This window comes from Salvelinus sp. IW2-2015, linkage group LG1 (genome assembly GCF_002910315.2).
Source record: "Salvelinus sp. IW2-2015 linkage group LG1, ASM291031v2, whole genome shotgun sequence".
NCBI classification, from domain to species: Eukaryota; Metazoa; Chordata; class Actinopteri; order Salmoniformes; family Salmonidae; genus Salvelinus; species Salvelinus sp. IW2-2015.
The window spans coordinates 20780672-20806097 of record NC_036838.1 but is presented as its reverse complement, the minus strand read 5'-3'; the positions used below and the strand labels follow the sequence as shown (position 1 = coordinate 20806097).

General features: G+C 43.1%; 1 protein-coding gene across 1 annotated transcript; it reads left to right on the top strand.

Annotated features, from left to right (window-relative positions):
* The first annotated feature begins 743 nt into the window (after positions 1 to 743).
* LOC111962334 (myosin regulatory light polypeptide 9) lies at positions 744 to 24334 on the top strand. The gene is made up of 4 exons (XM_023985350.2): positions 744 to 834; positions 10011 to 10212; positions 11740 to 11901; positions 23454 to 24334. Exons 2-4 carry the CDS (start codon positions 10029 to 10031, stop codon positions 23627 to 23629), a joined length of 522 nt encoding a protein of 173 aa, XP_023841118.1. The 5' UTR covers positions 744 to 834; positions 10011 to 10028; the 3' UTR covers positions 23630 to 24334.
* Positions 24335 to 25426: the final 1092 nt, after the last annotated feature.

Here is a 25426-nt window from a genome sequence, read left to right as displayed (position 1 = left end):
TTGAGTATATGCTGAGCTCCCTTGCAAAAGAGACATTGGTTTCAATGGTGACTCCCTGTTAAAAAAAAGGTAAAATAAATAAGTGACTTGGCTGTACGTGGTAATTACAGGTAAGGTATATACATTAATGGATACATTTGGATAATAACACCACAAAATAGATGTGACTACATCTGTGCAACTCAAATGTGACCAGATACTTTGTTTCTTGGCAGCTATTTGCAAAAACAGTAACACGAGAATTTAAAAGGGACATTTTATTGGAACAGCACAACAAAAAATCTCAATAAAAACACAAAACTGATGCTACTGCCATGACAAAAGGTGTTGCCTAGAGATCCAGACAGTAGCTTGGCCGTGCAAACTGCCTTTTTAAGGAGTCCCCTAGGCAGCTTGAAAAACAACTAGGGGCTCTGCTTTAGAACACCAGAGAACCCGGCCCCTATCTTCTCTTCCATCCCTCCCAGATACAAAAGCAGAAACCGTAGACAACTCCTCTGCACGCTGCCCCTTTGTTTTTTCTCTCTAAATAAGGCAGCCTTATCAGAGTTCCTGTCATTTCGGCCCCATTCCCAAACATCCCCTGCTCCGCTATGGCACTGGGGAGCAGCAGGCCTGCACATTCTTTTCCCTTGTATGGGTAAACGCCTGAGCTGTTTGAGACAGCCGGGACAGGCGATTGGCCAGGGGAGGAGTGGGAGTGGCCGGTTAGAAGACTGATGCTTTAAACAAACTTTTCAGCAGAGCTGCCTGCTTCCCTTCCAACTAAACAGTGAGACCCAGACAAAGGGCTAAGAGGACTCCAGAAACAACTACTATTCCCTTGAAGCCAAGGTAAGATCAATTTTTTCTTCCATTTTGCCTTCTGTTTTAATGTTGTTCAGTTGAGAGGCATTTATGTTGGGATTAGATTTGTGGCACTTTAACACATTAGTCAGAGTTGTATGGGAAACTGTCAACAGTGGTAAGAGCTGGGTTAAAGGTGGGGGCGGGATAGGGTTTCTGAGTTCTCCTTGTATGCCAAAGTAACCAGTCATAGGTTTAGGGTCATCTGGAGTAGCGGCTCATCATGCTGGTGCTCTGTAGTCCCCACAACTTGTGGAAGGAAGGCTTTACTAATGTACTCCCATCATCACACCAGATTAGACAGTGGAATTTCACCACTCTGTGACCCACATAAACTCAGTCTCACTTCTAATCTAAAGCCTGTCATGGTTAGCTGTTTTCAGACAACAAGAGGTTGGTTAGGTTTGTTGGACTGTGTTGCATTGTGAAACGACCCCAGTGCTGACCCCTTGGTAGTAGTAGTGACCTGTGGTGAGAGGTTAGGTGGTCAGGTCAAGACTGAGTGATTGACTGTCTGGTGACTAACAGTCAGTGAGTGAGTGTACGTGTCTGCAACACAGAGGGATACATAGTGTACATTGGGCAAGGATGAGGTACACTAATAAACAGTTATCAGAGAATAGCACAACACACAAACCAATGATTGAGTTAATCCTGAAACGTTTTCAAGACCTCATCGGTGAGTCAGACAGTCGAGAGTGCTGAGGAATTCAATAGGTTTCAGAAGCAGTGAGGTCATTTGGGCGTAGAAATCCACTTGAATATTACACACAAAGGTTGGCAAACACAGGTTTCCAAGGTGGCTTCAGACCGAAGAGATTTAGTTAGTTGGGATTAGATGAGGGGGTTTGGACTAGACTAATTGATCCGTTTTAACTGTTGTGCTAGCCGTCACTACAAGGGGATAGGGATCTCGTTGTCCCTTGCCCTCTGGAGTCACACAAGAATGTGAAAGACAACGGGAACATTCCAAAATTCCAACTGTGAACGTTTACAGGAAGTCAGCTAATTTGACCCTGAAAGTCACTTCTTCTAACAATCTCATTTTTGAACAGCCCCCTTTGTCATAGTGGTGTGTTTATAAAGCTCTGGAAAAGAGGACTGTGAGAACTTCTGAGAAGAAACATTTGCCCCCTGGCCCAAAATCCTAATCATCTTCGAATTCCTTCATCCTCTGAAAAGGAGCTGGACAATGTTTTGTTTTGGGCTTCCTCACGTAGCAACAGGGAGAATTAGCAAACTGTGAAACACTCCCTCAGATCTCTGTTACCGCCGATGGCAAGCAGAGAGACCGAAACAGAGTAAAGTAAACAAACCTAATTGAAAGGAACAAGCAACTGCTTGAAGTGCAATGCTGTGCGATTGTCAACTTTGTTAGTAAGGGCATAAGGTGCAGGTTTTACACACAGGCCTGTTTACTTCTACTGGGTCATATACAGTTGGCTGGCTGATAGCAGTATGGATGCTTTGCATTGGAGATCTTGACTAGGTTGAAATGTGGTTACATATTACAGAGTCAAATTGAGAGCACTATCTGTTATTGCAGGTTGATCCAATTGGGAAAATTGATGGTCTCTTTTACCTTAGAGAAGAAGACAGAAGGCGGGGGGGGGGGGGGGGGGGAGCAATAAAGGACAGTGAAGATAGGCAAACGACAAGCCTTAGCTAACATAGCCTTCCTTGGAAGTCTAACTTTTGTCTCTCTCTCTCTGCTCCTCCAGGTATGATCCTGTTTTGTTTGTTCCTTTGTAGTTTTACGTCATTTTCACTCAGTCATATTCACACACACAGATTCACGCATCCCTGCACTTTACATACACCCTTACATTATGATACTTTCACACCTCATTAATTTTTCTTTGTTTAAAGTTAATAGTTTTTGGTTTATAATAAAGAACCTTTTTGATTGGTCTATACCTGTTGTTCCTGTCCCCTCATTTTTGCCACGGGCTATGAGCCGGCCTGTGACACCTCTGAAACCAACTTCGGAGAAATATTCGAACCACTGGTGGTTTATGAACCGGAAACAGTTACTTGTAACTAGAGGATTCTGTAGAAACAAGTAATGCAATATGTGTACCTGTCCTCCTTCATATGTTCCAGTTGTCCAGTGTTAACAACCTCATCAAGTCTATGTCCAGAGCGGAGTTGCCCGCAATATATGAAGGTGGACTGGTAGACATATTACATAACTTGTTTCAGCAGAACCCTCAAGTTACAAGTAACCGTGTTAACAACAAGTAGGGGTGAAACAGTAGATTTTTGTTTATAATACCTGAATTTGGACGATAAGGATGAGTTTTATAACGTTCTCCTGTTTTTTTTGCCTGAACACAATCATTATTTAGTGTTCTACCATTCTACAAACTGCTATCACACGCACACACGTTGTTCCAATCTACCCCTCAAATAAGGCTAGTATTTGGAGTGCATTCGGAAAGTATTCAGACCCCTTGACTTTTTCCACTTTGTTTCGTTACAGCCTTATTCTAAAATAGATTAAATCGTTTTTTCCCTCAATCTACACACAATACCTCAATGACAAACCCAAAACAGTTTTGTATACATTTGTGCAAATTTTTTACAAATAAAAACTGAAATATTACATTTAAATAAGTATTCAGACCCTTTACTCAGTACTTTGTTGAAGCACCTTTGGCAGCGGTTACAGCATCGAGTCCTCTTGGGTATGATGCTACAAGGTTGGCACACCTGTATTTGGGGAGTTATTCCCATTCTTCTCTGCAAATCCTCTCAAGCACTGTCAGGTTGGATGGGGAGCATTGCTGCAGGTCTCTCCAGAGAAGTTCGATCCGGTTCAAGTCCGGGCTCTGGCTGGGCCTCTCAAGAACATTCAGAGATTTGTCCCGAAGCCACTCCTGCGTTGTCTTGGCTGTGTGCTTAGGGTCATTGTCCTGTTGGAAGGTGAACCTTCACCCCATTCTGAGGTCCTGAGCACTCTGGAGCAGGTTTTCAGCAAGGATCTCTGTACTGCTATGTTCATCTTTCCCTCAATCCTAACTAGTCTTCCAGTCCCTGCCACTGAAAAGCATCCCCACAGCGTGATGCTGCCACCACCATGTTTCACCTTAGGGATGGTGCCAGGTTTCCTCCAGAACATGAGGCTTGGCATTCAGGCCAAAGAATCTTGTTTCTCATGGTCTGAGTCCTTTAGGTACCCTTTGTCAAACTCCAAGTGGGCTGTCATGTGCCTTTTACTGAGGAGTGGCTCATATCTGGCCACTCTACCATAAAGGCCTGATTTGTGGAGTGCTACAGAGATGGTTGTCCGTCTGGAAGGTTCTCCCATCTCCACATAGGAACTCTGGAGCTCTGTCAGTGACCATCAGGTTCTTGGTCACCTCCCTGCCCAAGGCCCTTCTCCCCCCTTTTGCTCAGTTTGGCTAGCTCTAGGAAGGGTGTTGGTGGTTCCAAACTTCTTCTAATTAAGAATGATGGAGGCCTCTGTGGACCTTCAATGCTGCAGAACCATTTCGGTACCCTTCCCCAGATCTGTGCCTCGATGCAATCCTGTCTTGGAGCTCTAAGGACAATTACTTTGACCACATGGTTTGGTTTTTGCTCTGACATACAATGTCGACTGTACAACCTTATATAATCATGTCCAAATCATGTCCAATCAATTGAATTTACCACAGGTGGACTCCAATCACATTGTAAAAACATCTAAAGGATGATCAATGGAAAATTTAGCTCAATTTCGAGTCTCATAGCAAAGGGTCTGAATAATTATGTAAATAAGGTATTTCTGTATTTTTTTTGCTACAATTTCTAAAAACCTGTTTTTGCTTTGTCATTATGGGGTATTGTGTAGATTGATCATTTTAGAATAAGGCTGTAACAGAACATATAACAGTAAAATGTGSAACAAGGGAAGAGGTCTGAATACTTTCCGAATGAACTGTATATCTCCTGTACTTAATGCCAGTCGAGAGAGAAACAATAGATACTCCATCAGTCACTGACTCAAATCCAACATATTTCTCTAATTACCTGTTCCTTCCTGCATGGCATTGGCTCTCTCATAGTCAGTATTCTGAAGTGCCAACGCCCAGCTGCACTATCACCTCCTGTACACACTTCCTCAATGATGCACACTGAGCCCCGCGTGTGAGTGACAGGTCTAAATTTGGCCCGTTCTCAAGGAAAGCAGGTGGCCGTCTTTTGTCATCTTGACACTGTTCACTGCAGGTGACACTTTAGGGGTAGCACCACCGGTGTCTTCAGTGAATTGAGAGAGAAGTATGATTTGGAGGTTGATGGCATGATCTTTCTCACAAATGCAGAGAAACTGAAAATGGTAGGGATGCACGATATATCAGTGAACATATCAGAATCGGATGATATTAGCTAAAAATGCCAACGTCGGTATCGGCCCGATGTATAGTTTAACGCCGATGTTAAAATGTGATGTCAAAGCTACCGTGCATACCTCTATAACGTAGGTCCATGGCATAATGACGCAACGTAAAATTTTGCGCAACACAGCATTCCTAACCTAGCCCACAATGTCTGCTTTGTGGATTGAGTAGTCAACAAGTCGAGCCGTCATTTGAAAAAGTAAGAACATTTCAGCGAGACAACTCGAAAGCCAAGATAACAAACAGATCACCAACCATTTCGAATCCCACCGTATCTTCTCCACTTTGAAATCTGGTTTCCGAGCTGGTCATTGGTGCACCTCAGCCACGCTCAAGGTCCTAAACGATATCATAACCGCCATCGATAAAAGACAGTACTGTGCAGCCATCTTCATCAACCTGGCCAAGGCTTTCGACTCTGTCAATCAATTCTTATCGGCAGACTCAATAGCCTTGGTTTCTCAAATGACTGCCTCGCCTGGTTCACCAACTACTTCTCAGATATAGTTCAGTGTGTCAAATCGGAGGGCCTGTTGTCCAGACCTCTGGCAGTCTATGGGGGTGCCACAGGGTTAAATTCACAGGCCGACTCTTTCCTCTGTATATATCAATGATGTCACTCTTGCTGCTGGTGATTCTCTGATCCACTGCTACGCAGACGAGACCATTCTGTATACATCTGGCCCTTCTTTGGACACTGTGTTAACAAACATCCAAACGAGCTTCAATGCCATACAACACTCCTTGTAAAACTAAATACATGCTCTTCAACCGATTCCTGCCCGCACCCGCCTGCCTGACTAGCACCACTACTCTGTATGGTTCTGACTTAGAGTATGTGGATAACTACAAATACCAAAGTGTCTTGTTATACTGTAAACTCTCCTTCCAGACTCACATTAAGCATCTCCAATCCAAAATGATATCTAGAATCGGCTTCCTCTTTCGCAACAAAGCCTCCTTCACTCATGGTGCCAAACATACCCTCGTAAAACTGACAATCCTACCGATCCTTGACTTCGGCGATGTCATTTACAAAATAGCCTCCCACACTCTACTCAGCAAATTGGATGCAGTCTATCACAGTGCCATCCGTTTTGTCACCAAAGCCCCATATACTACCCACCATTGCGACCTGTATGCTCTCATTGGCTGGTCCTCGCTACATATTCGTCGCCAAACCCACTAGCTCCAGGTCATCTATAAGTCTTTGCTAGGTAAAGCTCCGCCTTATCTCAGCTCACTGGTCACCATAGCAACGCCCACCCGTAGCACGCGCTCCAGCAGGTATATTTTACTGGTCATCCCCAAAGCCAACACTTACTTTGGCCGCTTTTCCTTCCAGTTCTCTGCTGCCAATGACTGGAACGAATTGCAAAAATCACTGAAGCTGGAGACTTATATCTCCCTCTCTAACTTTAAGCATKAGCTGTCAGAGCATGGAATTTATAGTCGTTGATTGCCCTTGACAATCAACCTTTATCTCTTGTTGGTGCTGTTGGCTTTCGCCGACTGGTCGAGCACCGGTACACACTACCAAGTGCGCTACTTGTCAGATGTTGCCCTACCAGAGTTACACAGTAATAGCGTCACTGCTACTAGCTTCATGACATACATACTATGGAACGCCGTTTGGGTCTTTGCGTGTCAAAAAAGATACAGTAGCACTGTCAAAGCTGTACAAAAAACTGTGTTGGTAATAAAGCATAATTTGTTCGACCACAACTTCTGGGGTAGCTAGCTTTAGCTTGGTATCTAGCTAGCACCAATACAACCAGCCTGAAAACAATGACCAGTAGAAACTGCAGTCATTTTAATTCTTAGCAATGATTTAGGAATCCTTGTGAGTACGTATTTGCTAGGTCAACCGGACCGGGTTATGTGTTGTGAAGCTAGCCACAATAAGCATTAGGCACAATAGTGGAATTTGCAGTTTGCCTTCAAAGTATAAGTATGTCATTGACAGTGATGCAAATTAATACAAATAGTAGAATTGTGCCATTCTTTTATTTTGAAGAATAACCGCAAAGTCCACTATTGTGGCTAAACCTTATTGTAGCTAGCTTCACATAGATGGGTCCGACCACCATTAATCAAATAAGAACTGTCTTATAAATTTGGGTTATTTTAGATGATGACACCTAGCTATATAGTTAGCTAGCTAACTATAGCTACTGAAACAGATTGTCATTTTGCTATGTTTTTGGGGAAGAACATTGTTTGCATCCATGAGCTAGCTAGCTTTTTTTATGACCAGCACTGTAGGTGCGCGAAACAACTTACCAGCATCATAGCATACGTATCGATGAATCGTTGTGACATATGAAATACGAGTGATAGTGTAATCAATGTGTAATAACTACGTAAAAAATGTATGGACGTGTTAAATTATTATGTGACGTGCAGTCATATTCAGGTCCTGATTGGTCAACAAGCTTATTTGACATGTCAAATAGTGTTATTTGACGTGTATCTTTTTTGACACACAAAGACCCATACATCGTTCCATACAAATCATGTTTGAGAATGAAACGACTGAAACAACGAAATAGCACAGCAAGTAAGTGAAAGAAATAGGTTTTGATTATGTTTTACTGGTAATGGGGACATACATAAATGCCAACCAAATAACTTTTTGGTCAGTGTGTGTGTGTAACCTTTATTTAACTAGGCAAGTCAGTTAAGAACAAATTCTTATTTACAATGTCGGCCCGGATGACCCTGGGCCAATTGTGCGCCGCTACCAACTACCAATCACGGCCGGATGTGATACAGCCTGGATTCAAACCAGGGACTGTAGTGACGCCTCTTGCACTGAGATGCAGTGCCTTAGACCTCTGCGTCCATGTGTGTGAACTATTTAACTGTACTAGAAAGCATAAAAGGCCGCTAAAATTATAAATATTGGTTATCGGTTTCTTTTGGCAAGGAAAATATTGGATATCTTTATCAGCCAAAAATGTCATATCGGTGCATCACTAGAAGATGGAATAACTGGGAATGAGTAATAATCATTTAAAGTCCGTAGCCTTACCTATACAATTGATGTAAAATGTTAACTAATCAGTGGAGGCTCCACAGATGAGGAAAGGGAGGACCATGATCATTTTTAGATAAAACTATACTAAATATATTCACGTCACCAAATAATTTATTAAAACACACTGTTTTGCAATGAAGGTCTTACAGTGGCCTCAACAGCACTCTGTAGGGTAGCACCATGGTATAGCTGGAGGACAGCTAGTTTCCGTCCTCCTCTGGGTACATTGACTTCAATGAAAAACCTAGGAGGTTTGTGGTTCTCACCCCTTTCCATAGACTTACAGAGTAATTATGACAACTTCCGGAGGACGTCCTCCAGCCTATCAGAGCTCTTGCWGCATGAACTGACATGTTGTCCACCCATTCAAAGGATCAGAGAATGAATCTAGTACTGAAAGCATAAGCTACAGCTAGCTAGCACTGCAGTGCATAAAATGTGGTGAGTAGTTGACTCAAAGAGAAAGAAAGACAATAGTTGAACAGTTTTGAAACAAATTKATTTCTTTAAAAATTAAGGAGAAGCGCGAGAGAGCGAGAGCTATATTTCTCACTTTCACTTACTTAGCTACCAAATGCAGCTAGCTAGTTTAGCCTGCTCAAACACCCGGCTCAAACAGAAAGGGATGCTATGTTACCTAGCTAACACTGGAACTTTTTTCAGAGTCAAGGTAAGCTTTTGGTTTTATTAATTTACCTTAATCAAGGTAAGCTTTTGGTTTTATTAATTACACCGGAGCCCACCGGTGTAACTGCTAAACTACTTTCTGACTGTACACTGTACTCCATGATTGTAGCGGGTTTACTGACGTGTTAGTTCTAGTAGCTCTGTTGTTGACTTGACGTTAGCTAATATGGTGACAATGATGTAGGCTGTGTGTAACGGTTTGCGTTTATGATATGAAGGTTTGGCTTGGAAAGGTTTTTTCGCATGGTCACAGACAGCTGATGTGTTGTGCATTGAAGTCCACAAGTGAAGGGAAGAAGTGAGAGGAAGAGAGCGCGTAGAGGCGAGAAGGAATTATATAACGATCTGGCTGCTATGAAAGTGAACTGTGTTTGCGTGTGATCAGGGGTGTATTAATTCCGTCGATTCTGTTGAAAAACGTTTCTTAAACGGAAGCAAACAGAACGAAACGGAGATAAACATACCTCAATTTGTCCAATAGAAACTCTCATTTGCACCTGTTGGACTAATGATTACACTCCAGGTCCACTAGATGCAGGCAAGATTGTGCAAGGCGGTATTGAATGTGTCAAAGTCTGTCACCTTGATTACTCAAATTTCTCTTGACCTGTGCACCTATGTTGTAAATTTTCATTCATAGGCTAGATTGTAGCAACCTCATGATGGTTATTGGGAGAATTTGAGTGTCATGTAGTAAGTAGCCTAAACCTATTCATTTTACATTGAGCTGGGTGAATGGAATATGAATGACAGTCATCCAATATGCTGTAATAGAAATAAGGCCATGCTTCAAAAAATATAATCGTCCTTCCATCATCTTAAACGGCACTGACCGCCACTGTAACTCATGTATGATCATTTAAAATGCACATTGTAATGACACTGACTGATTTAGTCACTGTCTACCTTTTCACTTTATATACTCTTGTTGAGTGCCAAGTTTTAACCAATAGCATTTTTCTAAAATAATTTTTTMGGGACATTCCCCTTCGACAATATGCAAGTCTCTATCTTTCATCTGACTAACTATCCATGTCCTATTCTGCAACCCGTAGGCCAATCCAACAACCACCATGTCGAGCAAACGCGCAAAGGGGAAGACAACCAAGAAGCGCCCCCAGAGGGCCACGTCCAACGTGTTCGCCATGTTTGACCAGTCTCAGATCCAGGAGTTCAAGGAGGCCTTCAACATGATCGACCAGAACCGAGACGGCTTCATCGACAAGGAGGATCTGCACGATATGCTGGCCTCACTGGGTAAGACACGGGCTAAAGGGGAACCCATTGGAAACTGTTGTTAGAGGGTTGACTATATTCTAAACTCAGCAAAAAACGAAACGTCCCTTCAAAGATAATTCATAAAAATCCTAATAACTACACAGATCTTCCTTGTAAAGGGTATAAACACTGTTTCCCATGCTTGTTCAATGAACCATAAACAATTAATGAACATGCACCTGTGGAACGGTCCTTAAGACACTAACAGCTTACAGGCGGTAGGCAATTAAGATCACAGTTATGAAAACTGAGGACACTGAAGAGGCCTTTCTACTGACTCTGAAAAACACCAAAAGCAAGATGCCCAGGGTCCCTGCTCATCTGCGTGAACGTGCCTTAGGCATGCTGCAAGGAGGCATGGGGACTGCAGATGTGATCAGGGCAATAAATTGCAATGTCCATACTGTGAGACGCCTAAGACAGCGCTACAGGGAGACAAGACGGCAGCTAATCGCCCTCGCAATGGCAAACCACATGTAACAACACCTGCACAGGATCGGTACATCCGAACATCACCCCTGCGGGACAGGTACAGGATGGCAACAACAACTGCCCGAGTTATACCAGGAATGCACAATCCCTCCATCAGTGCACAGACTGTCTGCAATAGGCTGAGAGAGGCTGGACTGAGGGCTGTTGTTGAATCTGGTTATGTTCATACAAATATTTACACGTTAAGTTTGCTGAAAATAAACGCAGTTGACAGTGAGATATACAAGATATACAAGACCTAAACATTCAACTCATGAGTTGAATATCAAATTGAATTGGCCACACCCCACACAATGTAGAGTTTGAGTGACAGGAAGTAGAATTTAATTCAGTGCAATTCAAAGAAATTCCACTCAGTCATAGAACATGAGTTTCATTGAATCTATATTGCGACAGAAATGCATTTCCCAGCTAAATACTAGTATACTGTAAAATAGAGAGAACAATAAGCAGGCAGATCAGTAATAACATTTAACCATAATCTACCAAAAAACAAAGCCTGACCTAGTTAATCAATGGCTACTGTTGAACAAAATTCAGATTTGACTACTTTAAGACATGCTCCTGAACTTTGGCGACAACTAAGTATTTTTTAAACCTCCCGCTTTGGGCTGGATGCGTCAATGTGTAGTTCATACATGAATATTCTATGAGCAGAATTACTGTCTTACCTCAATTAGCCACGAAATCCCTAGTTTGAAAGCAACTGTTTTTCTGGAAACTCTGCTGCGCCATTTTCCCCCACGTACGGTTGGCCAGCCCCCTAGAAATTTGAGTTCAGGCCCTTGCCATATGAGTGACAGCTAGCAAGAGGGACATCATGCACCCACAGGAGAGAGAGAGAGAGCAACGACGTGGTGCGTATATCTGCGCAGTGTGAAATAGTATGCTATTTTCGGGAACCACTTTTGGCTAGTGAGGCTACTTTCAGAACTACCGGCTAAAAAGTATACAAAAGACCAGAGAATCGCTTAGATGTTGACCATGGTGTGTGTGTTTTGTTGTGTTCCTCAGGTAAGAACCCATCTGATGAGTACCTGGAGGGGATGATGGCTGAGGCGCCGGGGCCCATCAACTTCACCATGTTCCTCACTATGTTTGGAGAGCGCCTCAACGGCACCGACCCCGAGGACGTCATCCGCAACGCCTTTGCCTGCTTCGACGAGGAGGGCTCTGGTGAGACACACAAACACACACATGCAAGCACACACAAACACTCTCCAATGTCAACCCCTAGCCTCCACCCTCCACCATAACAACAACATCAAACACTAAAAAGGAAAAACAGATGGGAAAATTATAGGAATTTAATGATACACAGATATGCATCAGTCCCCAGTTCATATGTTTAAAGTTGAACTATGCAAAAAATGCTCCACCTTTTCCTGGTTGCTAAAAATCTAATTTCAGTTTATGTAACAAAATAAGCTAGTCTAGTGTAGAGTCATTGTGAAATATATTTTCCATTASCAAAAATATTGTTTCAGCTGTTTGAAGCTGGTGTACAAGACCGAAAGTAAAAGAAGCAAAAKCAAAACTGGAAGCATAGAAATAGTGCACATATAACAGATCTACTGCTTCTTAGACTTCTTAGACTTGCTTTCAAGTAGGATGACAGATCAATAACTGACATTTCTATGTGAATTTGGTCAGCTCACCCAAAAAGTTACATATTGCTACTTTAAAAGGCCCACCTCAGAGGAAGTTGATTAATTGAGTAATTCCTGAGTATTATTGAGTAATTCCTGTCAGTTGCTGTCAGTTGAAAAATMTATTTCAGAAAATGACTACCTGCCACCCTGTATAATGATAGGAGACAAGCGCAGGAATACATAACAGGGMTTTTTTATTTTCTCCACCCAAACAAAGAGTGAAGTGTAAACCTCTAAATAATACACGGGATGAGACCTGTAAAAAAAAGTGCACAATAACACGTAGCATGGAAGCCGATACAACAGCACAGGTGCTCACAAGACCAACAGACATGGTAACAATAACCGACAAGGACAATGGGGAACAGAGGGCTCATATATAACATACTAATCAGGGGGAATGGGAACCAGGTGTGCATAATGAAGCAAGACAGTCCAGGGTTGGTGGTAATGAATCCAGTTCAGTGATGCCTAGAAGGCCGGTGACGTAGACCTCCGGAGCTGGTGAACGGAATGAGCAGCAGTACCGGGGGGATCAGTGACCCTACCAGCCTACCTGTCAAGAGATGAGTCCCAGCTAAACCGTGCCTATATGAGCTGTTGATAGCTATATATCAATGCATTATCTAAATTGCGGCCACAAATCCGTCGTCATAGAAATAGAAAGAATATTGCTGGTAATATGGATAGCGTAACTAGTGAACGGTTCGGTTCTTCTTCTTTAAAGTTTTATGGCAGACTACACCTATTGCTCTGCAAGGGCTGCGGCTTTTGTGGAGCGATGGGTAACGATGCTTCGAGGGTGGCTGTTGTCGAGGTCTTCCTGGTTCAAGCCCGGCTAGGGGCGAGGAGAGGGACGGAAGCTATACTGTTACACTGGCAATACTAAAGTGCCTATAAGAACATCCAATAGTCAAAGGTATATGAAATACAAATGGTATAGAGAGAAATAGTCCTATAATAACTACAACCTAAAACTTCTTACCTGGGAATATTGAAGACTCATGTTAAAAGGAACCACCAGCTTTCATATGTTCTCATGTTCTGAGCAAGGAACTTAAACGTTAGCTTTTTTACATGGCACATATAGCACTTTTACTTTCTTCTCAAACTTTGTTTTTGCATTATTTAAACCAAATTGAACATGTTTCATTATTTATTTGAGGCTAAATTGATTTTATTGATGTATTATATTAAGGTAAAATAAAAGTGTTCATTCAGTATTGTTGTAATTGTCATTATTACAAATAAATAAATAAAAATCGTCCGATTAATCGGTATCGGCTTTTTTGGTCCTCCAATAATCGGTATCGCCGTTGAAAAATCATAATCGGTCGACCTCTACTACATACACTTGACACATGACCAAATCAGTTACATTCATCACACTGCATGGATTTGGGCACGAAGGCTCTCACAMGGAATCTCATARAACCCAAATACACGTGAGAAGGGAGACTCTTCGTAAAAAAAAACAATAGAATGGATGGAGTGGGCTTCCATCTACCATGTGGGTCAGTCGTTGTGCACCAACCACTTGATCCAATTCTTCACGGATATCCTTTGCATTTACATCTAGCACCACCCCAGAGATAACTACATTGATAGCCGCCCTGAAGACAACACATTCCAATCCGACAACTTCATATCAAGTTTTATTGGTCACACACATAATTAGCAGATGTTATTGCGGGTGTAGCGAAATGCTTGTGTTCCTAACTTCAACAGTGCAGCAGTATCTAACAATTCACAACAATGCACACAAATCTAAAAGTAAAATAATAAAATTAAGAAATATATCAATATTAGGACGAGCGATGGTGTGGCAATGACTAAAATACATTAGAATAGAATAGAATGAAATGAGTAAAGCAGTATGTAAACATTATTAAAGTGACATGTGTTCCATTATTAAAGTGACCAGTGATTCCATGTCTATGTATATAGGGCAGCAGCCTCTAGGGTGCAGGGTTGAGTAACCGGGTGGTAGCCGGCTAGTGATGGCAATTTAACAGGCTGATGGCCTTGAGATAGAAGTTGTTTTTCAGTCTCTCAGTCCCAGCTTTGATGCACCTGAACTGACCTCGCCTTCTGGATGGTAGCGGGGTTTATGAGGGCCAAAGCCAAATTTCTTCATCCTCCTGAGGTTGAAGAGGCACTGTTGCGCCTTCTTCACCACACTGTCTGTGTGGATGGACCATTTCAGATTGTCACTGATGTGTATGCCGAGGAACTTGAAGCTTCCCACCTTCTCCACTGCGGTCCCGTCGATGTGGATAGGGGCGTGCTCCCTCTGTTGTTTCCTGAAGTCCACGATCAGCTCCTTCATTTTGTTGAGGGAGAGGTTATTTTCCTGGCACCACTCCGCCAGGCCCCTCACCTCCGCCAGGCTGTCTCGTCATTGTTGGTAATCAGGCCTACTACTGTTGTGTCGTTTGCAAACTTGATGATTGGGTTGGAGGCGTGCATGGCCATGCAATCATGGGTGAACAAGGAGGACAGGAGGGGGCTGAGCATGCACCCTTGTGGGGCACCTGTGTTGAGGATCAGCGAAGTGGATGTGCTGTTTCCTATCTTCACCACCTGGGAGCGGCCCGTCAGGAAGTCCAGGACCCAGTTGCACAGGGCGGGGTTCAGACCCAGGGCCTCGAGCTTAATGATGAGCTTGGAGGGTACTATGGTGTTGAAGGCTGAGCTGTAGTCAATGACCAGGATTCTTACATAAGGTATTCCTCTTGTCCAGATGGGATATGGCACTGTGCAGTACGATGGCGATTGCGTCATCTGTGGATCTATTGGGGCGGTATGCAAATTGAAGTGGGTCTAGGGCGTCAGGTAAGGTAGAGGTGATATGATCCTTGACTAGTCTCTCAAAGGACTTCAAGACGACAGAAGTGAGTGCCACGGGGTGATAGTAATTTAGTTCAGGTCCCTTTGCTTTCTTAGTTACAGGCACAATGGTGGACATCTTGAAGCAAGTGCGGACAGCAGACTGGGATAGGGAGAGATTGAATATGTCTGTAAACATTCCAGCCAGCTGGTCTGCGCATGCTCTGAGGACGCTGCTAGGGATTCTGTCTGGACCGGCAACCTTGCGAGGGTTAATATGCTTAAATGTCTTACTCACGTCGGCCACGGAGAACGAGAGCCCACAGTCCTTGGGAGCGGGCCGTGTCGGTGGCAATGTGTTATTCACAAAACGGGAGATGGTGCTTAGCTTGTCCGGGAGCAAGACGTCGGTGTCCGTGACATGGTTGGTGTACCCTTTGTAATCCGTGATTGTCTGTAGACCCTGCCACATACGTCTCGTGTCTGAGCCGTTGAATTGTGACTCCACTTTGTCTCTGTACTGAAGTTTTGCCTGTTTGATTGCCTTAGATGGAATAACTACACTTTTTGTATTCAACCATATTCCCAGTCACCTTGCAATGGTTATCAACATCGATCCAAACCCTTATTCCTACCCCCCAAAATTATATTCAGAACTAGGTTTGGATTTACTATTTTCCAAAACCACTTTACTTCTCTTATTTCCTTTTATGTTCGCCACTGTAATCCAATTCTTCCCACTGTCATCTCCACGTCATCCGATTCAAACAGAACATCCGCTTCCGCCATTTTCCCCTAACGCCCCCTATTGAACGGTTTGGAGCGTCTATTGAAGCAATGGGTTAGTTTGCCTTAAACTTTAGCGGACAAAACCATACATCTTGGGGCGAATGGTCATATGTTTTTTTATGCAAACTAGGTCAAAAATAAGTGAAATTTGACATTATCCAATGGATTATGATAATCTGCTGGTAAAGAAGGGGAGGCACAAAAACATTAGTTTTCACCCCCTATTTTAATTTTCTTCATGGTAAGCCGGCCAAGTGTAGAGTCATCACTAGTTAAGCCACAAAGTCATAAACCCTGTCTATTTCTACATTTTCTTATTAAAATCGGATTTGAAACCTAACTCTCACCTTAACCCTAACCTTGCCCACAATGCTAAATTTACCCTAACCCTAACCTTAAATTAAGACCAAAACGCTCGCTTTTGATTTCATGAATTTGTACGATATAGCCAATTTTGACTTTGTGGCTGTTTTATCTAGTGGAAACCCAAGTGTAGGCTACAGAGAAAAGCTGTTTGGCTCTAAGACGACTCGTGAATAGGAAGAACTTTGCAGCAGGTGTTTCTGATCAATAAACATTGCCATGCTGCAGGGAGGTCACATTTAAATAAAACCCAGCCCTGAAACTAAATGTAGGCTGAAAAGAATGTGCACGTTATGTCATAGGAAAAGTCTCTAAAGGAGACTGCATGTTTCCCATCCAAAACAGTTTGGTAAGGGTTCGGCTGTTCGTGCAGACGACACCAGACGTTTCCGAAGTCTACGCCCTTCCGTCGGTGATTGGTCAACATTAGGGATTCTTCAATTTAGTGTTTGTTGTCAATGAGATACGAATCGTTTTCATGCACATTTTCTCAATTGAGAAATACTGCACCAAACATCTTAGTTAGATGTAAAATTGCGAGATTAAGATCTCCTCAACAAAAACGTCAAAATTCATGTCAGATTTCTTTAATATTGTTAGACTAATTACTGGCTACGGCATCTCAAGATGGACAAATAGTACTATTCAAATCAAATGGTTTGTCATATGCGCCGAATACAACAGTGAAATGCTTACTTACAAGCCCTTAACCAACAATGCAGTTCAAGAAATAAAGTTAAGAAAATATTAAATAAAACATAATAAAATACCAATAACAAGGCTATATACAGGGGGTACCAGTACCGAGTCAATGTGGGGGGGTACAGTTTAGTTGAGGTAATTTGTACAGGTAGGGGTAAAGTGACTATGCATAGATAATAAACATAGAGTAGCGTCAGTGTAAAAACAAAGGGGGGGGGGGTCAATGTACTATTGCTGCTTATTTGTTGTTTTTCAAGCAAAGGTCTTTTAAGGGATTATGTGAGCGCACACGTTCGGATGCGAAGTAGTCACATTCGGATTTGGCACTTCATGCCCAGATATATCATACTTTGACTAAAACTATGACTTATTGACTTACACCTCTGTGCAACATCATGGGAAATTCAAACTCTGGCCATCATCTTTTAGCTTGAAAAGTGTGGGAGTTTAAGATACTAGTGTATCGGTCTGCAGGAGCCCAAAACGATTTGTTCACTTATGTTTTTAACTAATAGTGTTTTATTTCTAAAATAGCTTCCTCTCCATCAGTTCAGTAGCCCAGGGTTTCCCAAAGTCGGTCCTGAGACCCCCCTGGGTGCATGTCTTGGTTGTTGCCCTAGAACTACACAGCTGACTCAATTAACCAGAGCTTGATGATTAATTGGTTATTTGAATCAGCTGTGTAGTGTTAGGGGGGATGCAACAGTTGATCGGAGTTTTCAATCATTCCAATTTTATTGGAAGGTTCAATTTTAGGTTCACCATAACAAATAGTTTTGGTAGTTTTGCTTTAAACAGTCAAGGTATTTGGTCATTTTTACATGAACAGGGTCATTTTGGGGAGTTGTACATGGTCACATTCATATTTTGTTTAACGTTGATGCGTATCTCAATGTTGAAATAGTAAGTCAATATTTCGAGATAGTATCTCGGAATTTCTAGATAGTGGAACATACATATAGGTAGGATATGTTTTTTCATTTGTAGCATTATGTGGCGATATCCATCTATCCAGCAAACGTGAGATCAGCAAACGTGTGGCGAGCTGGCATATTCCCCAACACTTTTGATTGTTTGAAAAAAAAATATTGACATAAAAGTGTAGAAAATAGGGACAAAGTACTATTGTTTAGACTGATTTGCCAAGTCGTGCATAATTAATCTGTGCTTCAGTCTGATCAACTGCAGCCTACTGATAACAGCTGCAGTTAGCCTAGAGAAGCCTATGAGCTCTGATCCCCTCTGGCCAAGGGAAACAAGTATTTTTATAGCCTAAGCTATGTATTCATAGCCTAAAATAGACAATTTATATATGTTAAGAGAAAATGTGAATGTGATCAAATTTGGTTTATATTCAAACTTCGTGTGGCTAGGCTACCTAGACAATAGTGATGACATACTGTGTGAGTAACTTTTTAATTATAGATGCAAAGGCCTACACAACACAAACCTGCCTAAAGCAAACTCAGCTCTGTTAGTTCAATTGTCAAATTATTATTTTTTAAACCGTATGACCTGATTAGATAAAATCTCGTCCCATCATAGCAGATGTATCACTGTCATACTGTAAGAATATTGCGAAGATAAATACACAACGCAGAGGACGAGAGGTCAATAGAGTACTAACGATCAATGGAAATAGTGTTTCTTCTGTAATATCAATGGGCCAGAGACATGGGAGGAATGTCAGTCCAGGACTCATAGCAAGTTCTCATTGGCCCAAATTGTTTATACATTGAATCTGAAATAGGATACTTGTTATTTGTCCATTGGCCCAGTTTTATTGCAAGGAATTCTAATTGGTATACCACAGGCTAGGGCTGGGTTATAAAACTACATCCTGTCCCTTTGTTCTGTGTGGAGAATCACAGGAGAATCACTCAGGAGAGATTCACTGAGGACAGGGGAGCATGAACATCTACCTCCCCGCATGATTTGTTCTCTTTGAATAAACCTGGGGTCTGTGTTATTGAAGAGTAACATCAACTGCTAATAATACCATCCAACTAGGGTACAAAGTTTTAGCTGGTTAGGTTAGCCCAGTTGTTCTCAAACCTCTCCTCTGGGACCCCCAGACATTTCACAATTTTGTTTTAGCCCTGAAATAGTTAAACTAATTCACATTAATCAAGGTTAAGTTGAATCAGGTGTGGTAGTTCTGGAATAGATCAAATACATGAACTGTCTGAGGGTCCCCGAGGAGAGGTTTGAGAACCACTGGGTTAGCCTACCAGATTAGGAAATCTCTGGGCCACAGGGAAACACATCTTGAAATGTTTACTTACGTATCTTGAAATTTCGACTTACACTGAACAAAAATATAAACGCAACATGTAAGGTGTTGGTCCAATGTTTCATGAGCTGAAATAAAAGATCCCGGAAATGTTCCATACGCACAAACATATGATTTCTTTCAAATGTTGTTTACATCCACGTTAGTGAGCATTTCTCCTTTGCCAAGATTATCCATCCACCTGACAGGTGTGGCATATCAAGAAGCTAATTAAACAGCATGATCATTACACAGGTGCACCTTGTGCTGGGGACAATAAAAGGCCACTCTAAAATATGCAGTTTTGTCACACAACACAATGCCACAGATGTCTCAAGTTTTGAAGTGATGGGCAATTMGCATGCTGACTGCAGGAATGTCCACCAGAGCAGTTATTCAGATAATTGAATGGTCATTTCTATATCATAAGCCGCCTCCAAGGTTGTTTTAGAGAATTTGGCAGTACAACAGCAGACCACGTGTAATCACGCCAGCCAAGGATCTCCACATCCGGCTTCACCTGCTGGATCATCTGAGACCAGCCACCCGGACAGCTGATGAAACTGTGGGTTTGCACAACAGATTCATTTCTGCACAATCTGTCTCATGAAAGCTCATCTGCGTCCTCACCAGTGTCTTGACCTGACTGCAGTTCAGCATCATAGCTGACTTCAGTGGGCAAATGTTCACCTTTGATGGCCACTGGCATGCTGGAGAAGTGTGCTCTTCACGGATGAATCCCGGTTTCAACTGTATCGGGGCAGATGGCAGACTGAGGCCCATTGTCGTGCCATTCATCCGCCGCCATCGCCTCATGTTTCTGCATGATAATGCATGGCCCCATGTCGCAAGGATCTGCACACAAAAATGTCCCAGTTCTTCCATGGCCTGCATACTCAGACATGTCAACAGCCTGATCACAACTCTATGCGAATAAGACCAGATATAGTCCATTTCTGATCCACGCCACACTTTTAAGGTATCTGTGACCAATAAATGCATATCTGTATTCCCAGTCATGTGAAATCCATAGATTAGGGCAGTGTTCCCCAAACGCGGTCCTGGTGACCCCAAGGGGTGCACAACTTAGTTTTTTGCCCTACACTCTTAGAAAAAAAGGTGCTATCTAGATCCTAAAATAGTTATTCGGCTTTGAAGAACCCATTTGATTCCAGGTAGAACCCTTTTTGGGTTCCATGTAAAACTCTTTCCAATAGGGATCTACCTGGAACCAAAAAGGCTTCTCCTACATGAAGAGCCTAAGAACTCTTTTTGGAACCCTTTTTTCTAAGAGTGTGGCACTACACAGCTGATTAAAATAATCAACTCACCATTAAGCTTTGATTATTTAATCAGCTGTGTAGCGCTAGGGCAAAAAAGCTAAACGTGCACCCCTTGGGGTCCCCGGGAACGAGTTTGGGAAACACTAGAGTAGGGCTGATTGATTTCCTTATATGAACTGTAACTCAGTAAAATCTTTTCAGTGTAGTATCTTAAAATTTGTAGATAGTATCGACATTGAATTTTTTTTGTCAGGAATAGACTTCCATACATACATTCACTGATCTGAGCAGGAGAAGCTCTAAGTAAAATTCCAAAAGATCTACCATTCTCCTTTGAGACGGTGTAAAAATTCCAAACTCATTATACACTGCTCAAAAAAATAAAGGGAACACTAAAATAACACATCCTAGATCTGAATGAATGAAATATTGTTATTAAATACATTTTTTTTTTTACATAGTTGAATGTGCTGACAACAAAATCACACAAAAATGATCAATGGAAATCAAATTTATCAACCCATGGAGGTCTGGATTTGGAGTCACACTCAAAATTAAAGTGGAAAACCACACTACAGGCTGATCCAACTTTGATGTAATGTCCTTAAAACAAGTCAAAATGAGGCTCAGTAGTGTGTGTGGCCTCCACGTGCCTGTATGACCTCCCTACAACGGATCTCCTCCCAGACCTGGACTAAAGCATCCGCCAACTCCTGGACAGTCTGTGGTGCAACGTGGCGTTGGTGGATGGAGCGAGACATGATGTCCCAGATGTGCTCAATTGGATTCAGGTCTGGGGAACGGGCGGGCCAGTCCATAGCACCAATGCCTTCCTCTTGCAGGAACTGCTGACACACTCCAGCCACATGAGGTCTAGCATTGTCTTGCATTAGGAGGAACCCAGGGCCAACCGCACCAGCATATGGTCTCACAAGGGGTCTGAGGATCTCATCTGGTACCTAATGGCAGTCAGGCTACCTCTGGCAGCACATGGAGGGCTGTGCGGCCCCCAAAGAAATGCCACCCCACACCATGACTGACCCACCGCCAAACCGGTCATGCTGGAGGATGTTGCAGGCAGCAGAACGTTCTCCACGGCGTCTCCAGACTCTCACGTCTGTCACATGTGCTCAGTGTGAACCTGCTTTCATCTGTGAAGAGCACAGGGCGCCAGTGGCGAATTGTGCCAATCTTGGTGTTCTCTGGCAAATGCCAAACGTCCTGCACGGTGTTGGGCTGTAAGCACAACCCCCACCTGTGGACGTCGGGCCCTCATACCACCCCCATTGAGTCTGTTTCTGACCGTTTGAGCAGACACATGCACATTTTGTGGCCTGCTGGAGGTCATTTTGCAGGTCTTGGCAGTGCTCCTCCTGCTCCTCCTTGCACAAAGGCGGAGGTAGCGGTCCTGCTGCTGGGTTGTTGCCCTCCTACGGCCTCCTCCACGTCTCCTGATGTACTGGCCTGTCTCCTGTAGCGCCTCCATGCTCTGGACACTACGCTGACAGACACAGCAAACATTCTTGCCACAGCTCGCATTAATGTCCCATCCTGGATGAGCTGCACTACCTGAGCCACTTGTGTGGTTGTAGACTCCGTCTCATGCTACCACTAGAGTGAAAGCACCGCCAGCATTCAAAAGTGACCAAAACATCAGCCAGGAAGCATAGGAACTGAGAAGTGGTCTGTGGTCACCACCTGCAGAACCACTCCTTTATTGGGGTGTCTGCTAATTGCCTATAATTCACCTTTTGTCTATTCCATTTGCACAACAGCATGTGAAATTTATTGTCAATCAGTGTTGCTTCCTAAGTGGACAGTTTGATTTCACAGAAGTGTGATTGACTTGGAGTTACATTGTGTTGTTTAAGTGTTCCCTTTATTTTTTTGAGCAGTGTATTAATGGCTAAATGCCATGCATTTTTTTTTTTAAATGGTGCCGGAGAAGAAGACTGACGTTTTACGTGTACCCAACCGATAGTTTTTTTGTTCATTTATTTCCATTGTTTAACTATTTTTTTTAAACTTATTTTGTACATAATGTTGCCGCTACTGTCTCTTATGACCGAAAAGAACTTCTGGACATCAGGACTGCGATTACTCACCACGGACTGGCAGAATCCTTTTTTTCCTTTAACGAGTCTGACGAGCACGACGCAAATGATATACTGCTTTCTCGGGAACAGGCCCAGATCCCTGTGATTTGCGTGAAGAGGCTGAGAAAAAAGGGGCCAGAGGGCGGGCTGCCTTCTGAGAAGTCGTAGGCGATCAAATAAACCCCTGCTTCCTTCCATTCTGCTAACACACACTTCTTAAACTGAGGGCTAATCAGTTGTGAGAAATTATCCCATCAGCAGCGATATTAATTTAAAATGGAAAATGAATGTGTTCATGCAAAAAATGTAGTGCATCGAATCGTATTGAACCGAATTGCATCAATTCCTTCGCTGAATCGTTTAAAAATAAAACGTATCGTATCCGAGCCCAAGTACCATGTATCTAGATGCGTATTGAACCATTCATGAAAGGCGAGATGCACATCCCTAGAAAATTACAAACCCAATTAGTTTGGTTCAGATGTAGGTTGTGAAAAGTCGTCATTGTAGCCTGGTCTAGATCTGTAGCTAGAGCTGATCAACCCTTCTTAGCACATACAGATCTGGACCACAGGACCAGAGATATACAGGCTACAGCCCATTATCTTGGAAAGAGAGTCCACTACGCTGAGTCCCAGATATGTTTGTGCTGTCTTACTCCATTGCTGGCATGACAATGACAATACTAGGAGCCCGCTAAGCATAGAGTGACACAGGCCCAATAACTCTCCCCTGTTTGCAGGAGTAATCCACGAGGACCACCTGCGGGAGCTGCTAACCACCATGGGTGACCGCTTCACCGACGAGGAGGTTGACGAGCTGTTTCGCGAGGCGCCCATCGACAAGAAGGGCAACTTCAACTACGCCGAGTTCACTCGCATCCTCAAACACGGCGCCAAGGACAAGGACGACATGTAGAGAGACGGGCGACTGCCTCGCGGCCCACACACATAGTGCTTTCTAGCTGGGATGTACTCCTCTTCAGTGAGTTTTATTGTCAATGGTGATTATCCATTGAGGAGTGTATCTCAGCTAAATGCATCTTGACAAGTCTATAGTGGCTTCGTCTCCATATGTCCTTTCTGTAATTCGTAGTCTTTCATAAATCAGTGCAGATGAAGGAAAGGTGACAGGAAGCCGTGTTAGACTTATAAGATGCACTGAACACCTTTGTGTGTGTACTGGCCAAGTTTACCTCTCCTTCTCTCACATCAGCACCAACACTGCCTTTGTAAGAAACTGCACCTTCTATCCAGGAGCTGTGTTGGAAAACCACATTTTAAAAGGACTCTATTTTGTTCTATTCATGTAATGTTTTTGACAATCAAAGCAGGTTATAGTTTACCCTCATTGCTTAAATGCTTATTATTCCACCTTTTATTTGACCTGTTGCTAGTCGTATCCCCTTGTCAGCTGATCAGGTCTATTCTAACTATGCCTGCATTGATGCATCAAAATCATTAAAGTTGGAACACTCAATATGAATGTTGCTGAAGGATCGGACATATAAAAAAAAAAGCAAGGGGCAATGTTGTTCAAGTCAGCCTTGAAATTGTGTTTTGCCGAGCAAAGTCTTATGCGTTGCCCTTCCAAGGAGGAGGATGAAGAGCAGAAGGAAGCGGTTGGGCTGGGTTGTTTGGGTTGAATTGTTGTGGAAAAGTAGCATGCCTGTAAAGAACCAACGAAGGATCCTTGTTTCAAAAAAAGTAACGTGTCCTTTATTCCAAGATGAAGAGTTGTTTCAATGTCCTGCTGCATTCAGTGCAGCAGCTGTATACCTTTTATATTCTGTATTGGAGAAAATAAAAGACATTCCCATACCAAAAGAACCGATTTGATTTCCTCACATTGCAGTTGTGACACCATTTTGACAAGTGATACAATGAAGTAGTCCACTATAATGAAACACAGGATCCCACTTGTGAAAGGTTTCAGTAAAAAGCACCAGATAGAGTAGGGGGTAGATGCTAGATGGTGTTTCAAGAGCCACTGAGCCTTTAAGGTCAATAACAGCTCTCGATCTAAAAGGGCTGTCATACTCTCGTTGTAACGTATACGCTGGGAGTCAGGGAGCCAACGTATACGCTGGGAGTCAGGAAGCAGGTGCAAAAGGTGAGTTAAATAAGAATCATGAAGATAAACAAAACAGGAGAAGTGTACAGAACGTGAACAAAAGCAATACTGCCTGATGCCTGGGGGATAAATAAAGGGAGAGAATCTTGGTGATGATGAGGTCCAGGTGTGCGTAACGATTGCCAGGACCGGTAGTTAGTAGACCAGCGACATTGAGGTGTTTCTGGGTGTTTCAGCAACGGGGCGGAGGTGAAACGCCCCTTCAGTAGGCGGAAGGTCTCATCGGCTGCAGGACTCCACACCAACTTAAGGAGGCCACCCTTGAGGTGAGCTGCAGTTTTTAATGAAGCGGCTGTAGAAGTTGGCAAACCCCAAAAAACGTTGTATTCCCTTTATGGTGGTTGAGACTGGCCATGATTTGACTGCCTCGACCTTCCTCGCATCCATAACCACTCCCTGTGGGCTGATCCGGTATACCAAGAAGGAGACGTCGACCTGATGGAACAGGCGCTTCTCCAATTTGACGTACAGATGGTTCTCCAGGAGGCGTCCCAGGACAACCCGGACGTGGGCGATGTGATCCTCCAAAGTGGCCGAGCAGATCAGGATGTCATCAATATACACAACCACCTGGCGCCCGAG